Below are 18,469 nucleotides of genomic sequence, written 5' to 3' on the forward strand. Positions count from 1 at the left end.
TTATAAGAGAGTCCAATTCAAAATAAAGTGCTATAAGATTTAAAAGAGTGATTCTCCGATGAAATGGGCATTAAAATTTAAAGCAGGATTCAAATTAAAGGCAGAGTTCATCTGCTGGATAAAAAGAAAAGATTTTAAAACTTTATAAACATGTCTAGGCATAATTGTGTGCTCAAGTAAAAATATCCCATAGCATAGAATTTAGAACGTCCTTTAACACAAGGTATTTTTGAAAAACAGGAACCTGCCCTTTACATCACCTCAGCAAGGAATTAATAAATTATAAGATGCTGCAATCTAAAATGGATAAACTTAAGGATGACCTAATTAGCTTGTTAACTGAATCTTGGAAACTGGGTGCTGCAAAGAACCGACTGCACCTCTCAGTCCTGTTCGATTGAATGATGTTGAGTCGAAACTGATTTGATTTGATTTATTATTGTCACATGTATTACTATACAGTGAGCAGTATTGTTTCTTGCACGCTATACAGACAAAGCATACCGTGCATAGAGAAGGAAAGTAGAGGGGATAGAATGTAGTGTAGAGTCATAGTTAGGATGTAGAGAAAGATCAACTTAATGCAAGGTAGGTCCATTCAGAAGTCTGATTATTAACCTCCAAAAGGACTGTGCTGTTGTAGGAAAATAACTTTTAAAGTAATTGTAGAATCTGCTGCCAGATCATGATGAGTTTACATGTGGACATAAGAGTTTATAACAGGAGGAAATTGACACAAAAGGGTGGGATTTTACAGCCTCGCTCATCCCAAAACCATAAAATCCCACTCGAGGTTAACCATTGTCTGCCCCTCACCCATTCTGATGTCAAGTGTTGCAGGCAGAAAATGTATTACATATGAACCAGTAAAAATGATTATTTTTTATCTTTTTAAAACTATGAACATTTATCATTTTGTTCATTCAACCTTGCATTATCTTATCCCATAATTGTTTTTCCTTTATAGCCATGACTCATTCAAAAAACCTGTTCCAGTTATCAGAAAGAGAAGCAAACAGAACTACATAGGTATGGAACACTTTCATTCTGAAAACAATGATAATAACATGTCAAAAACTCTTGAATGGAAAGCAATATCATAAATTCTAATTGGTTAGTACAGCTAACATTAAGAGGGGCCATATGTTGTGGGCGGTGCAGTAGCATGGTGGTTAGCACTGCTGCTTCACAGCTCCGGGGACTCGGGTTCAATTCCTGGCTTGGGCACTGTCTGAATGGAGTTTGTACATTCTCCCTGTGTCTGTGTGGGTTTCCTCCGGGTGCTCTGGTTCCCTCCCACAGTCCAAAGATGTGCAGGTTAGGTTGATTGGCTATGCTAAATTGCCCCTTAGTGTCCCGAGATGCATAGCTTAGAGGAATTAGCAGGAAAATATGTAGGGATGCAGGGTTGGGCATGGGTGTGACTATGATTGGTGCAGACTTGATGGGCTGAATGGCCTCTTTCTGCACTACAGGGTTTCTATTTCTATGTTTATATCTTCTACATCTGTGGTTCTCAGGCTTTCTTTGTTGAAGGAGCCCATTTTAAGTGGACTAGTGATCATGGATTCCCCCATCGAAATGCAAATGCTATATAACTTTATATAGCTCTGTAGATATAGGACATGGTTTGGATGTGGGGCTCTGTGAATATCAACATATGAAGCATTTTCCTGCTATGAGTAGTAATATACTACATAATATTCATAGTATGAAAGTGCTGCATGTAAAGGGTGTTTTAATAATGCTTTAAAGAAAATAGATATTTACTTACAGATTCACTGGGGTCTTTTAAAAGACTTCTGGATGAGTACATGGGATTTAATGGGATTGGGAGTTACAGATAGTTCTATGGCCTGGTAGGTATGGATATGATTGGCGCAACTTGTGGGCTGAAGGGACTGTTTGTGCTGTAGTGTTCTATGTTCTATGTTCTATATCAGTGAGATGAAACTGCCTGCTTCCTTCCTAGGTGAGATAGCCAGCCCACTCTGTGCCGCTTGTGTGGTGGCCTCACTCTGTTCCCGGCTTGCATAAAGCCTACCCTTGACTGCTACATATTCACTTCAATGCTCAGTAAACAATTTTAGATTATCTTGCTGATTCCCTTGGAATACATATAGGACCTCGTGTGAATCCTAAAAGCATGTAAGCATTCCATCTGTATGTGGCAATAACCTGGACTATTCCAAAGTAGAATGTATAGATAGATTTATCTGCCAAATCATATTTAAACTATTTATAAGTGCACTTTGGAACATGCATTCCATACTATGACATTGGACCATAGCGAGCAGATCCCAGGTGTGATGGCTGTTCTGAATTCACTAATCTTAGCAAGAAAACAAAAAATGCTGAAGTTCGCTTTGGTATTCCTGCAATGTACAAAGGACAAATTGGTTTGTCATGCTATTGATTAGGTGATACCCAGTGGTGGAAGTCTGGATGATTTCGCTCTCAGTAACATTAGGAAACTGAGCCATCTGTTGGTGCTTCTACCATACCTTGGTTGAGATTAATTAATCCAGCAGGATCTGGGACTCAGCCTGATCTCTATGGTTTAGCTACTTATTGTTTTAACTAACTAAACTTTTGATTTCCAAACTCAGACAGTACCTCTGGGATGTGGGAGTGGAGATGATTTTTTCATCCAGAAGGAAATGAAAATGGTACTCCTGCTATCCTCCAGATACAGAGTTATATTGACAGAGAACCTCGCAATGGGTTGTAAACCCTATTAGGCAGGACTGAAAAAGAAAATATTACTTTTATAATGAAGAATAGACTTGTAAAGTAAATGTTTTCAATGCTTTATTGTCTTCCTATTTATAGATCCACTGATTCTGTGTTCAGATCTAATTGACAATGAAATCACTATTAGTCTTACAAACCCTGCACCTTCAGTTACTGTGGGCCAAGATTTCCGATGTTCAGGTATGTACATATAACTTTTAAATTTCACTTTTACCCACCTAAGTATGTGCCAAGTCTTTAAATTATTACAACATTTTTCTAGGGCCCTCATTCTCCTTTACTTTATAACATGGTTAATGGAAATCTAATTGGATGTTTCAGATTTCGCTGACCACTGAGGGATACTGTGGTCAATTTTCCTAAGTTTGCATCTGGGGAATGTCTGTACCCTATTTGCAAAGGTTAGGGCAAAGAGGGCAGTGATCCATGATCTTGGGATTCGATCACCATCCCACCTTTCTGATTGTCATGTTTAACCAATTTACTAGAGTTCTTTGAAGAAGTAATGTGCTGTAGATAAAGGAGAACTGGTGGATGTAATGTACTTAGATTTCCAGAATGCATTTGATAAGATGCCACATCAAAGGTTATTGCAGAAAATAAAAGCTCATTGTATAGTGGGTAACATATTGGCATGGATAAAAGATTGGCTAGCTAACAGGAACCAGAGAGTAAACATGAAGAGGTAATTTTCTGTTTGGCAATAACAGATGTGTCACAGGGATCAGTACTGGGGCCACAACATTTTACAATTCATACAAATGACTTTGATGAAGGAACCAAAGATATGATTGCTAATTTTGCTGATGGCACAAAGATAGGCTGAAAAGTAGTTCATAGTTTTTTTTTTATTAGTGTCACTTGTAGGCTTACATTAACACTGCGATGAAGTTACTGTGAAAATCCCCTAATTGCCACACTTTGGTACCTGTTAGGGTACATGGAATGAGAATTTAGCGTGGCCAATGCACCTAATCAGCATGTCTTTCAGACTGTGGGAGGAAACTGGAGCACCTAGAGAAAATCCAGGCAGACACGGGGAGAATATGCACACTTCACACAGTCACCCAAGCTGAGAATTGAACACAGGTCCCTGGTGTTGTGAGGCAGCAGTGCTAACCAATGCACCACTATGCCACCCCAGGAAGTAAGTTGTGAAGAGGACATAAGGAGGCTGCAAAAGGGCATAGCTAGGTTAAGTGTCTAGGCAAAAATCTGGCAAATGGAATATGATATGGGAAAATGCGAAATTGTCCATTTTGACTGGAAGAATGAAACATAAGCTAAACATCAACATTATCTAAACAGTGAGAGAATGCAAGCTCTGCAATTCAGCAGGAGCTGAATGTCCTGTGCAAGAATCATAAAAAGTTAGAATGCAGATACAGCAAATAATTAGGAAAGCAAATTCATCATCATATCTTCCTTGTATCTCTAAAAGTTTATGACATTCACCACTTTCCAGTCTTGTGATATCTCACCTATATCCAGGAAGATTGGAAAGTTATGGCAAGCTCCTTCATTACCTCTACCCTAACTTTCCATAGCAGCCTGAGATGCAAGCCATTCTTGGAGGCAATTACATAATGATATTGTCACTGGGTTAGTAATTCAGAGATCCAGGGAAATTCTCTTGGGACCTTGGTTCAAATCCCACCAGAACAGATGGTGAAAATTGAATTCCATAAAAATCTGGAATTAAAAGTCTGATGAAACTATTATCAATTGTCCTAAAAATCCATTTGGTTCGCTAATGTCCTTTAGGAAAGGAAATCTGCCATCCTTACCTGATCTGGCCTATATAATTTTCTCTGAAACGCACTAAATTCGAGGGCAGTTAGGGAAGGGCAATAAATTCTGACCCAATCGGTGATAATGTGGAGATGCCGGTGTTGGATTAGGGTAAGCACAGTAAGAAGTCTCACAACACCAGGTTAAAGTCCAACAGGTTTATTTGGTAGCACAAGCTTTCAGAGTGTTACTCCTTCTTCAGGTGAGTGGAGAGTTGTGTTCACAAACAGTGCATACATAGACACAGACTCAATTTACAAGATAATGGTTGGAATGCGAGTCTTTAGGTAATCAAGTCTTAAAGGTACAGACAATGTGAATGGAGAGAGGGTTAAGCACAGATCAAAGAGGTGTGAATTGTCTCCATCCAGGACAGTTAGTGAGATTTGCAAGCCCAGGCAAGTCATGGGGATTACAGATAGTGTGACATGAACTCAAGATCCCGGTTGAGGCCATCATCATGTGTGCGGAACTTGGCTATCAGTTTTTGTTCAGCGATTCTGAGTTGTCCTGTGTCGTGAAGACCGCCTTGGAGAACGCTTACCCGAAGATCAGAGGCTGAATGCCCGTGACTGCTGAAGTGTTCCCCGACAGGAAGAGAACACTCCTGCGTGGTGATTGTCAAGCGGTGTTCATTCATCCATTGTTGTAGCGTCTGCATGGTCTCGCCAATGTACTATGCCTCGGGACATCCTTTCCTGGAGTGTATCAGGTAGGCAACGTTGGCCGAATCTCACTAATTGTCCTGGCTGGAGACAGTTCACATCTCTTTAACCTGTGCTTAACCCTTTCTCCACTCACATTGTCTGTACTTGAAAAGAGTTGATTATCTATAAAGATTCGCATTCCAACCATTATCTCGTAAATTGAGTCTGTGTCTATGTATGCACTGTTTGTGAACACAACTCACTCACCTGAAGAAGGAGCAACATTTGGAAAGCTTGTGCTACCAAATAAACACGTTGGACTTTAACCTTGTGTTTTGAGACTTTTTACTGTGCCAATCAGTAATGCCCATATCCCATGAATGAATAAAGAAAATCTGGTAATATATCCACACTAAACAAATCCAGCAATTGCATCATTTTTAAGAGGATTATAGTTCTCCCCTCCCAAATTCAGACATACAGACAATAGATCCAATCTGACGAGTTGCACTCTTGTAGATATAGCAAACAAAAAGTGAATGCTGGAAATAAAAAATTGAAATGCTCTGTTAGTCATACAGCATGTAGAACAGCCCATTTCCACTACATTTTCAAATAATTGTGCCCATTTTACACCTATTTGTTACCAGATTGAAAATCTACCCTGCTGTTTTCAACTTCTGTTATATGTTGCGGAGCCAGTTATATTTTAAGTTTATTTATTGGGGCAGCCCAATGGCACAGTGGTGAGCACTGCTGCCTCACAGCACCAAAGACACAGGTTTGATTCCTGACTTGGGTCACTATCTGTGTGGAGTCTGCACGTTCTCCCAATGTCTTTGGATACTGCAGTTATCCTTAACATCTCTAGACTAAGGGTGTAAATCAGGCGTGCGTTTCCTCCAGGTGCTCCAGTTTCCTCCTACAGTCTGAAAGTGCTACCTACTGAATTAGCCGTGCTGAATTTTCCCTCAGTGTATTTGAACAGATGCCAGAGAGTGGGGACTAGGGGATTTTCACAGTAACTTCATTGCAGTGTGAATGTAAGCCCACTTGTGACTAATAAACTTTAAAAAAAAGCTTTATTAGTGTCACATTAACACGGCAATTAAGTTACTGTGAAAATCCTTAAGCCACCACACTCCAGCACCTGTTTGGATACATTGAGGGAGGATTTAGCATAGCTAATGTACCTAACCAGCATGTCTTTTGAACAATGGGAGGAAACCGGAGCACTTGGAGGAAACCCACACAGACATGGGGAGAGTGTGTAGACTCCGTACAGACAGTGATGCAAGCCGGGAATTGAATCCAGGTCCCTGGCACCGTGAGGCAGCAGTGCTAACCACTGTGCCATCCTAGTAAGGATAACAATTTGGATACTGCAGTTAGCCTTAATATTCTCTAGACTAAGAGTATATATCAGGCACAGTTTCAACTCATTATTGATATCTGTTAAGATACCTTTCAGGAAATGTGTGTGTGGGGGGCCTTTGGATGAAGACACAATTTCCATCTTTGAATAACCTAGTCCTCATTGGCTAGGTGCACATAATAAAAAAATGGCACTTGAGAGAGGTACCAGTTAGTGGTTGTGAGCCACAGAACCATAATCCTAGTCCAAAGTCTGTGAATTCAAGGTTACAGGGAAGAAAGCTGAAATCAAAATCAGTGAATGCTAGACATGCACAGCTGGTTGGTCTTCATCTGAAAGACTATGTTAACATTCCTGATAAAGCCCTTCATCAGTACAGCGAATCAGCATTTATTCTTTTCCAATGTGTGACACAACTTTTTTCCCATCCTCTGTCAAAGACATTCGAGTATGGTACAGTGGGCACCTAGCAAACTGCAACTTAGCTAAATGATCATTCTTCATGAGTAAGATGAGTCCTTTCTTACCTTTAGACAATATTCACATATGCACACACATGCACGTATTCTATCAGAGGTCAATGTTAATGTCAAAAACCCTGCCTGACTTAGACCACTTCAATTCAAGGGACCCAAATTTAACCCACTCAAAACCCACCCACTGGCAAGGAGCTAAAATTGGGCCTCATTGACTCCAAGGACAAATGTCGCACTCCTCCAAATCAGCTGGTGTTCCTGCTAGTGTCAGATAACTAAACACTGAATGGGAAACAAACTTGTACCTGCCAATCTGTCTGATGAAGTGATTCTGATTTTACCGTTTGGGCTGTTGAGGAGCCAGGGCACAATTATTTCAGCTTTAACTGACTGTAATCCAACAAAATAAAATCTTCTAAACTCTTAATTAGTAAAAGAAGTATGGTGCAGATATTAATCTCATCTAGTTTAATCTCTAATAGGTTGTTCAACTATATCAACATCCTTGAATAGCAGAAATTTCTGCAAAATTCTTCAGTTGTGCCCCAACAAATGCGACCGTCACAAAGTGATTCAAGAATGTGAGGACAGATACAAAAAGGAACGAAAGAAGTTATTAAGTACTGTGCATGACAAAAGTAAGTAATCAATTCATCATCTTTAAGATTGGCTATAGGTTATATTCATACAAATATTTATACACCCAAACTGTAACACTGAATTGTGGAAGAGCCACATGTACTACATTATTCCAGAGAGAAGCTTGGAGAGAAGTTATTCTTGTAGGTTGCAAGCTAGCATCGGAGCCAACATTGACCCTGCACAAGCTTTATAATACAACAGCAAAACTATAGAGTTCAGAACACTATTACCAATATACATTAGGTGCTTTTTAAGTTACCCATTTACTTATTCTGACCAGGGTTCAGTTTGTATTTCTGACGGAAATTGTCCAGGAAAAATTGAGGTGATGACTCAATGTCAGTAGACCACAGCCATCATCTGAGAAGGATCACTTTGTTCCCAAAACAGTCAATTAGGGGCACTGACCTAACAACTCCAGGTAATGATAGGAGAGGACAGTCCATTGAGGTAGACTGTTTGGAGACTTGGGACAATGTGACCACAGTGCAAATGTTCCAGTGACTTACTCGATGACCTCTCTCCTAATCTTGCCCAAGTCATTTATTTAATTTTTGGATCATATGCCATACCGCAGCCAAAATAGAATCACTGAATGATTACAGCACAGAAGGATGCCATTCTGCTTGATGTGTCTGCACTGGATGCCTCGTGAGTTGCTGCCATGCTTCTTGTAGATGTGGTAGAGCTTTTTCTGGAAGTTGCTGCATGAGAATCTGAATCACTCTCCAGAAGTGTCAGAAGGGTGGAAATCTACTACCTCCGTAGCATCTTTGGTTTCTGGTTCTAAGGAAAGAATTTATGTCCATTGAGGTACTGCTAAATTAGAATAATAGAGATAGCTAGCTGTTAAGAATTATACTTTCTCATGCTTGAGAATTTTAATTGATAAAAGTTATGCTAATTCTTTTTGTTATTTTCTAACTAAATAAAATTTGTTTTGATAAAAACTTCCTAGTTGGTCACTTGAATCATACCTAGTGTTAAACACCTAATGCCAAAATCAAATGTAAAAATTAGGGTCTAGGCTAACTTCATAAAATATCTTGGACTTTCTGATCTGGTCCTTACCACTGAGCACAAGGCCGAATGCTGTCCAGGCCTAGCTGCATATGGACACGGACTGCTTCAGGATCTGAGGAGTCACGAATGGTGCTGAACACTGTACAATCATCAGTGAACATCCCCACTTTGGACCTTATCATGGGAGGAAGGTCATTGATGAAGCAGCTAAAGATGGCTGGGCCTATGACACAACCCTGAAGAATTCCTGCTGTTATGTCCTACAACTAGGCGGCACAGTAGCACAGTGTGGTTAGCACTGCTGCCTCACAGCGCTAGGGACCAAAGTTCAATTCCTGGCTTGGGTTACTGTCTGTGTGGAGTTTGTACATTCTCCTTGTGTCTGCGTGGGTTTTGTCCAGTTTCCTCCCACAGTGCAAATGTGTGCGGATTAAGTTGACTGGCCGTGCTAAATTGTCCTTTAGTGTCGGGGGATTAGTAGGATAAATACATGAGGTTATGGGGATAGGGCCAGGATGGGATTGTTGGTGCAGGCTCGATGGGCTGAATGGCCTCTTTCTGCACTGTATTCTATGAACTGATCTGCAACAACCGCAACCATCTTCCTTTATGCTGGGTATGATTGCAACCAATGGCGAGTCTTCTCCTGATTCCCATTGATGCAGTTTTGCTTGGGCTCCTTGATGCCACGCTTGGTCAAATGCTGCCTTGATGTCAAAGGCAGTCACCGTCACTTCACCTCAAGTTTGGTTACTTTGTGCATGTTTGGACCAAGCACATAACTGGACTATTTTCCACATTGCCAGGAAGATGTAATGTTGTAGCTGCACTAGAACAACTTGGCTAGGGCTACAGCTAGTTCTGCAGCACTAGTCATCAGTGCTATTGGCAGAATGTGGTCAAGGCCCATAGCTTTTGCAGTATCCAATGTCTTCAGCTCTGTCCTAATATGTGGACTGAATCTAACTGGCTGAAGACTTGCATCTGTGATGCTGGTGACCTCAGGGGAAAGCTGAGATGAGTCATCCACTTGGCACTTCTGGCTAAATATGGTTGCAAATACTTCGGCCTTGTCTTTTGCACTGGTGTGCTGGTCTCAACCTGATGCACTTTGTCCCAGTGCAAGAATGCCGTATGCCCTCTTGGCTATCTACTACTATATAATAGTTTATGAACAAAATCCTACTCAGTACATTAATATTGAATTTCTGAGTCCACCAGAATCTGAGAACCAACAGTTCAGATTAACGTTCAGCAGCACGATTAAACCCCACATGATGTAGATAGACCTTGTATGATAGACCAGACTGAGAATTGAAAGAACAGATTTAAATAAAGTGAGTTTGTAAATCACGTTACAAAAGAGAAACTGAAATAAAAAATAAACAGAAAGAAATACAGCTCAGTAACTTGTAAAACATTGAAAGAGTTTCAGAAATGATGGGAAGGGAGGTATTTAGCATCAAAAACTGCAAAACGAATCAAAGTTGGAGGGAGAAAGAAATCTGGAATCAACAGTGAAAACCCCCTTTGTAAATTGGCTGCTGTCCTGTTCTTTGAGATTACTAAAGCTCTGCTTAATAATTGTGGTATGGCAGGTTCAGTTATACTAATTTAATCACAAGTAATAGAAAAATCCCCAAAGGATCAGACTTTTAAACAATTGATGATTTTTGTACTAAAGTGAAAAAAATGATAATGGAATATTTTGCTCATTTTGTTTAGCTGGATGAGAGAATAAAGGTCATAATAAACAGGCATGGGATTTCATGCAGCTTTACATGCAGTCTCATAGTGTAACTTCCAGGATATTATATATTTTGTTTTAGAATATCAAATGCATACTTGGAAGTTATTTCTGCACATAAAATTTTGGAAATTGCGTACTGTTCAGTACACAAAAGGGTTATAATACAAAGACACTTGACACCAACACAGAGAGCAGTCTTCCCAACCCACCCAGTACTGGAATCATAAGAACATAAGAACATAAGAAATAGGAGCAGGAGTAGGCCATCTAGCCCTTCGAGCCTGCCCCGCCATTCAATAAGATCATGGCTGATCTGTCGTGGCTCAGTTCCACTTTCCCGCCCTCTCCCCATAACCCTTAATCCCCTCTCTTATCAAGAACCCATCAACCCGCTTCTTAAAAATATTTAGCGAGGCAGCCTCCACCACTTCAACGGGCAGAGAATTCCAGAGATTCACCACCCTTTGAGTGAAGAAGTTCCTCCTCAACTCCGTTCTAAACCGCCTCCCCTTTATCTTGAGGCTGTGCCCCCTAGTCCTACTGTCTTTTTTGAGCGGGAAGAGTCTCTCCACCTCTATCCTATCCATCCCATTCATCATCTTATACGTCTCAATGAGATCTCCCCTCATTCTTCTAAACTCTAACGAGTACAAGCCTAGTTTATTCAGCCTCTCCTTATAGCTCAATCCCCTCAACTCCGGTATCAGCCTAGTAAACCTCCTCTGCACTCCCTCCAGGGCCAAAATATCCTTGCGCAGGTGCGGCGCCCAAAACTGCACACAGTACTCCAGCTGCGGCCTCACCAATGCCCTATACAGCTGCAGCAAGACCTCCCTACTTTTATATTCAATCCCCCTCGCTATGAAGGCCAGCATCCCATTCGCCTTCCTGACCACCTGCTGCACCTGCAAGCTGGGTTTTTGCGACTCATGCACAAGGACCCCGAGGTCCCTCTGCACCGTCGCCTGCTGCAGTTTTTCGCCACGTAAGTAATAGTCCTTCCTACCATTCTTCCTACCAAAGTGGACCACCTCACACTTGCCAACATTAAATTCCATTTGCCATTTCCTGGCCCATTCGCCCAGCCTATCTAGATCCTTCTGCAGACTCTCCACACCCTCCGCACAATTTGCCTTTCCCCCAATCTTGGTGTCATCAGCAAATTTCGACACCCTGCACTCGGTTCCCTCCTCCAGATCATCTATATAAATGGTAAATAGCTGAGGCCCCAGCACCGACCCCTGGGGCACCCCACTAGTCACCAACCGCCAATCCGAATAGCACCCATTGACCCCCACTCTCTGCCTCCTATTTGACAACCAATCCTCTATCCACGCTAACACCCTACCCCCAACTCCATGTCCCCTGACCTTCTGCAATAACCTCTTGTGAGGTACCTTGTCAAACGCCTTCTGAAAATCCAGAAAGACCACATCCACCGGCTCTCCTCTATCCACTGCCCTAGACACATCCTCATAGAACTCCAGTAAATTTGTCAGACACGACTTCCCTTTAATGAAACCGTGTTGCGTCTGCCCTATCAAGCAATTCCCTTCAAGATGCCTCGCAATTTCCTCCTTAATGACGGATTCTAACATTTTACCTACCACAGACGTTAAACTAACCGGCCTATAATTCCCCGCCTTTTGCCTGGCACCCTTCTTAAACAACGGCGTAACATTAGCCGTTTTCCAATCTTCCGGCACTTCCCCGGAATCCAGCGACGTCTGGAAAATAACCACCAAGGCATCCACTATAACCTCCGCCATTTCTTTCAGAACCCTCGGATGCATTCCATCCGGTCCTGGCGACTTGTCCACAATCAGCCCCTCCAGTCTGTCGAGCACCACCTCTCTAGTAACAGTAATGTCATTAAGACCCTCCAGTCCTACCACCTTTCCATCGCTAACACCCGGCAAATTATTCACGTCCAGCAGGCGGGACACCAACCATGCAAAGGTCTGTTGATGTTAGGTGGGATTTAAGAACATAAGAACATAAGAAATAGGAGCAGGAGTAGACCATCTAGCCCCTCGAGCCTGCCCCGCCATTCAATAAGATCATGGCTGATCTGTCATGGCTCAGTCCCACATTCCCGCCCTCTCCCCATAACCCTGAATCCCCTCTCTTATCAAAAACCCATCAACCCACGTCTTAAACATATTGAGCGAGGCAGCCTCCACCACTTCAACGGGCAGAGAATTCCAGAGATTTTCCGGGCAGCAATTCACTAAGGTTCCTTTGAAGCACCTTCTATATCTGCAATCTCTACAACCCAGAAGGATAAAGCAGCAGATGGATAGGAATACCACTACCTGGAACCATACACTATCCTGACTTGGAACTATTTTGTTGTTTCTTCACTGTTGCTGGGTCAACATTCTGGACCTCCCTCCCTAGCAGCATTGTGGCTGGATCTACATCACATGGACTGCAGCAGTTCAAGAAGGCAGCTCCTCACCGCCTTCTCAAGGGCAATTAGGGATAGGTAATAAATGCTGGTCCAGCCAGCGGCACCCACATCCTATGAAAGATTAACAAAAAAAAGGTTGTTCTCCATCTTGGGGCAGCGTGGCCAGAAAATCCCATGCAGAACGTTACAGTTGAGCCTAATCCAGCCCATTTACCATTTTGCAGCATTTGGGAACCTGCTACAAACTATGATTTGTTTGTCCCCTTTAAAAAGTCAAGAAGTATTTATCTTCTTTTGCGTAGTCAGTCAGCTTAGCCAATGAAAGTAGATCATCATTTTTTTTTGGCATGATAAAAATGTAAAGCTTTACATGAAGCGACAGCCCAAAGCCAAAGCTCTTTACTGCTTGTGAAGTTTCAGCAATCTTGTGCTTTGAAGCAATTACTTCTGCTCTATAAAGCAAGAGTTATAGTTAATAATAAAGAAGGAATATTTTTACCAGCAGTTGTAATTTATTTGAAAAAACAAATGCATTTGGTCTGAAGAGCAGGATTATGTTCTGAAGCAGAATTAGTATGCTCAGGAGTCATACATTTGATTGTGACCCAGAGTCATATCTTTCAGCAGTTTGCTGGGTAGATGACAGGACTTCAAATAATCAACTATATAAAAAAAAGAGCATCTTGCAGATTGTAGCTATGCATCAAAGCATCCATCCTGAATGTTTTATTAAAGAATTCTTACAAGTATAAATGTATTTGCGGGCATACTGGAGCAAGATCCGACAGTATCAAAGATTTTTCTGTCCAATAATGTAATATTATTGTAGATAGCCAAGAGGGCATACAACATTCTTGTCTTCATCAGCCGAGGCATTGAGTTTAAAAATTGGCAAGTCATGTTGCAGCTTCATAGAACCTTAGTTAGGCCGCACTTGGAATATAGTGTTCACCACACTACCAGAAGGGTGTGGAGGCTTTGGAAAGGATACAGAAAAGATTTGTCAGGATGTTGCCAGGTATGGCGGGCATTAGCTATGAGGAGAGGTTGGAGAAACTTGGTTTGTTCTAACTGGAGGTTGAGGGGCGACCTGATAGAAGTCTACAAGATTATGAGAGGCATGGACAGAGTGGATAGTCAGAAGCTTTTTCCCAGGATGGAAGAGTCAATTACTAGGAAGCATAGGTTTAAGGTGCAAGGGGTAAGGTTTAAAGGAGATGTACGAGGCAAGTCTTTTACATAGATAGTGCCTGGAACTTGATGCAGAGGGCGGTAGTGGAAGCAGATATGGTAGTGACTTTTAAGGGGCATCTGGACAAATACATGAATAGGATGGGAATAGTGCGCTATGGTCTCCAGAAGGGTAGAGGGTTTAGTTCAGCCGGGCAGCATGGTCGGTGCAGGCTTGGAGGGCCAAAAGGTTGTTCCTGTGCTGTGATTTTCTTTGTTCTTTTCTTTGACCTTTGTTATGGTTAATGCTGTCAAGGGCCCTTAGTAACTATGGAAATATGTATGCCTGGGTATATAAGGATACTGCAGCATTGCAGATTTTTTCAATTCCTTGAATGACCTCCACAAATAGTGATTCTTCGTAAGTGAAGTCAGGCAATGGGTAAAATTCATTCACCTTCAGCTGCTCTTCCCTGTTCCCAGCATTGCCACGTTCCATCTGTACTGAGCAGAAGTCATACCAGCAAAAATTCTTTATTGTTATATTCTGCGTTGGCCTTGTCTTGTTTCTTTGTCCCTCGTATTGCATTCAGGTGTTTTATATGTAGCCACTCACAACTCATCTGGGCACAACCTTTGTTTCTTTATATATAATCTGTCTTGTAAAGTTTTGCATTTGTAGCACTTTGTTGAACGTCAACAGCAAGTTTTGTTTTTGGCTAGATACCATGATTATGAAAATTAGACAGCACAAAGTTACAGTGCTGCTTGACTCAACAGGACTGGGCACAGTCTAATCATAAATTGTGATTCCAGCTCCTGAAAGCAGGAACAATCCAAGCTTTAGCCCTCAATGTCTCGTGGTTTCACAAAGAGTGTTACATATTTCCCACATAGGATACATAAAATCTTTGCAGCCATTATGCATTGGCACCAGTATTGGGGTAGGTGGGACTTGTTCAGGCGGGATGGGGTTGGTCTGAATCGTGCTGGGACCAGAGTGTTGGCGAATCGAGTAAAGAGGACTGTAGACAGGGCTTTAAACTAATTGGGGGGGGGAGGGTGCGAGGGTAGGTGACGCTACGAGGTCTAAAGTTAAGGATAGGGTACAGGTAAGGGAAGAGGCCGAGGATGTCCCAATTGGTGGCGTTACGGCAAATAGGGTCCAGGTGAAGGCTGGGATGAAAGCGCTTTATCTGAATGCACGAAGCATTCGGAATAATGTGGATGAGCTGGTGGCGCAGATCGACACAAATGGATACGATCTGGTGGCCATTACAGAGACGTGGCTGCAAGGTGACAGGGACTGGGAGATGAATGTACAGGGCTATCAAGTGTTTAGGAAGGATAGGCAGGAGGAAAGAGGGGGTGGCGTAGCTCTGCTGATTAAGGATAGTATCAAGGTGGTAGCAAGGGATGATATCGGAGCCAAAGAGCAGAACGTGGAATCGTTGTGGGTGGAGATTAGGAACAGCAAAGGGAGGAAGACGCTGGTGGGTGTCATCTATAGGCCCCCGAATAATGATCTGGAGGTGGGGCGGGCTGTTAACACGCAAATAAGTGCGGCATGCAGGAATGGGACGGCAGTAGTTATGGGAGATTTCAATCTGCATATTGATTGGTCGACCCATGTTGGATGAGGTGGGCTCGAGGAGGAGTTCTTGGAATGCTGCCGGGATAATTTCCTTGAACAGTGTGTGTTGGAGCCGACGAGGGAGCGAGCTATCTTGGATCTGGTGCTATGTAATGAGGCGGGTAGAATTAGGGACCTTGCGGTGAAGGATCCTCTTGGAGAGAGTGATCATTGTATGGTGGAGTTTCTGGTGCAGATGGAGGAGGAGAAAGTGGGTTCCCGGACACGCGTCCTTTGTTTGAATAGAGGGGAGTATGGTAGGATGAGAGAAGAATTGGCAAATGTGGACTGGGGGAGTGCGTTGGAAGGTAGGTCTGCTGAGGAGCAGTGGAGGATCTTTAAGGAGATCTTTCTTGGTGCTCAGCAGAAATTTATTCCGATGGTTAAAAAGGACAGTAGGAAGAGAGGTAATAAGCCATGGATAACGAAGGAGGTGAAGGAAAGTGTTAAATTAAAAGCGGAGGAATTTAGAGTAGCTAAGAGCAGTGGGTGAGAAGAGGATTGGGAAAGGTTTAAATGTCAACAAAGATTGACAAAGAAGTTGATAAAGGAGGGTAGGAGAAGCTATGAGGCTGGGCTAGCACTTAATATAAAAAAGGATAGCAAGAGTTTTTATAAATATATAAAAAGGAAGAGGCTGGCTAGGGTGAACGTTGGTCCTTTAGAGGATGAGAAAGGGGAGCTAGTGGTAGGGGATGGGGATATGGCTAAGGTCTTGAATAACTTTTTTGTTTCTGTCTTCACGGAGGAGGACGTGAATAATTTGCCGGGTGTTAGACATGGAAAGGTGGTAGGAATGGAGGGTCTTAATGACATTACTGTTACTAGAGAGGTGGTGCTCGACAGACTGGAGGGGCTGATTGTGGACAAGTCGCCAGGACCGGATGGAATGCATCCGAGGGTTCTGAAAGAAATGGCGGAGGTTATAGTGGATGCCTTGGTGGTTATTTTCCAGACGTCGCTGGATTCCGGGGAAGTGCCGGAAGATTGGAAAACGGCTAATGTTACGCCGTTGTTTAAGAAGGGTGCCAGGCAAAAGGCGGGGAATTATAGGCCGGTTAGTTTAACGTCTGTGGTAGGTAAAATGTTAGAATCCGTCATTAAGGAGGAAATTGCGAGGCATCTTGAAGGGAATTGCTTGATAGGGCAGACGCAACACGGTTTCATTAAAGGGAAGTCGTGTCTGACAAATTTACTGGAGTTCTATGAGGATGTGTCTAGGGCAGTGGATAGAGGAGAGCCGGTGGATGTGGTCTTTCTGGATTTTCAGAAGGCGTTTGACAAGGTACCTCACAAGAGGTTATTGCAGAAGGTCAGGGGACATGGAGTTGGGGGTAGGGTGTTAGCGTGGATAGAGGATTGGTTGTCAAATAGGAGGCAGAGAGTGGGGGTCAATGGGTGCTATTCGGATTGGCGGTTGGTGACTAGTGGGGTGCCCCAGGGGTCGGTGCTGGGGCCTCAGCTATTTACCATTTATATAGATGATCTGGAGGAGGGAACCGAGTGCAGGGTGTCGAAATTTGCTGATGACACCAAGATTGGGGGAAAGGCAAATTGTGCGGAGGGTGTGGAGAGTCTGCAGAAGGATCTAGATAGGCTGGGCGAATGGGCCAGGAAATGGCAAATGGAATTTAATGTTGGCAAGTGTGAGGTGGTCCACTTTGGTAGGAAGAATGGTAGGAAGGACTATTACTTACGTGGCGAAAAACTGCAGCAGGCGACGGTGCAGAGGGACCTCGGGGTCCTTGTGCATGAGTCGCAAAAACCCAGCTTGCAGGTGCAGCAGGTGGTCAGGAAGGCGAATGGGATGCTGGCCTTCATAGCGAGGGGGATTGAATATAAAAGTAGGGAGGTCTTGCTGCAGCTGTATAGGGCATTGGTGAGGCCGCAGCTGGAGTACTGTGTGCAGTTTTGGGCGCCGCACCTGCGCAAGGATATTTTGGCCCTGGAGGGAGTGCAGAGGAGGTTTACTAGGCTGATACCGGAGTTGAGGGGATTGAGCTATGAGGAGAGGCTGAATAAACTAGGCTTGTACTCGTTAGAGTTTAGAAGAATGAGGGGAGATCTCATTGAGACGTATAAGATGATGAATGGGATGGATAGGATAGAGGTGGAGAGACTCTTCCCGCTCAAAAAAGACAGTAGGACTAGGGGGCACAGCCTCAAGATAAAGGGGAGGCGGTTTAGAACGGAGTTGAGGAGGAACTTCTTCACTCAAAGGGTGGTGAATCTCTGGAATTCTCTGCCCGTTGAAGTGGTGGAGGCTGCCTCGCTAAATATTTTTAAGAAGCGGGTTGATGGGTTCTTGATAAGAGAGGGGATTAAGGGTTATGGGGAGAGGGCGGGAAAGTGGAACTGAGCCACGACAGATCAGCCATGATCTTATTGAATGGCGGGGCAGGCTCGAAGGGCTAGATGGCCTACTCCTGCTCCTATTTCTTATGTTCTTATGTTCTTATTATGAGGCGTCATGGTGGCACAGTGATTAGCACTGCTGCCTCACAGCGCCAAGAACCTCGGTTCAATTCCTGTCTTGGATCACTGTCGATGTAGAGTCTGCACGTTCTCCCCTGTTTGGATTTCCTCTGGGTGCTCTGGTTTCCTCCCACAGTGTGAAAGACGTGCTGGCTAGGTGCATTGGCCATGCTAACTTCTCCCTCAGTATGCCAGACAGGCGCCGGAGTGTGGCGTCTAGGGAATTTTTCACAGTAACATCATTGCAATGTTAATATAAGCCACTTGTGACACGAATAAATAAACTTCAGTATTTTTCAATGTCATACAGTAGCTCACAT

The 18,469-nt window shown here is 43.1% G+C and overlaps 1 protein-coding gene across 1 annotated transcript in view; it reads left to right on the forward strand.

The window, feature by feature from the left end:
* Window positions 1-18,469, forward strand: part of terb1 (telomere repeat binding bouquet formation protein 1) — a 116,879-nt gene that overhangs the window by 46,236 nt on the left and 52,174 nt on the right. Inside the window, exons 14-16 of the mRNA XM_080186592.1 lie at window positions 968-1,029; window positions 2,833-2,934; window positions 7,526-7,681. Coding sequence (XP_080042718.1) covers window positions 968-1,029; window positions 2,833-2,934; window positions 7,526-7,681 — 320 coding nt within the window. The remainder of the gene's footprint in view (window positions 1-967; window positions 1,030-2,832; window positions 2,935-7,525; window positions 7,682-18,469) is intronic.

This window comes from Carcharhinus amblyrhynchos, chromosome 4 (assembly GCF_965287045.1).
Source record: "Carcharhinus amblyrhynchos chromosome 4, sCarAmb.v2.hapA, whole genome shotgun sequence".
NCBI classification, from domain to species: domain Eukaryota; kingdom Metazoa; phylum Chordata; class Chondrichthyes; order Carcharhiniformes; family Carcharhinidae; genus Carcharhinus; species Carcharhinus amblyrhynchos.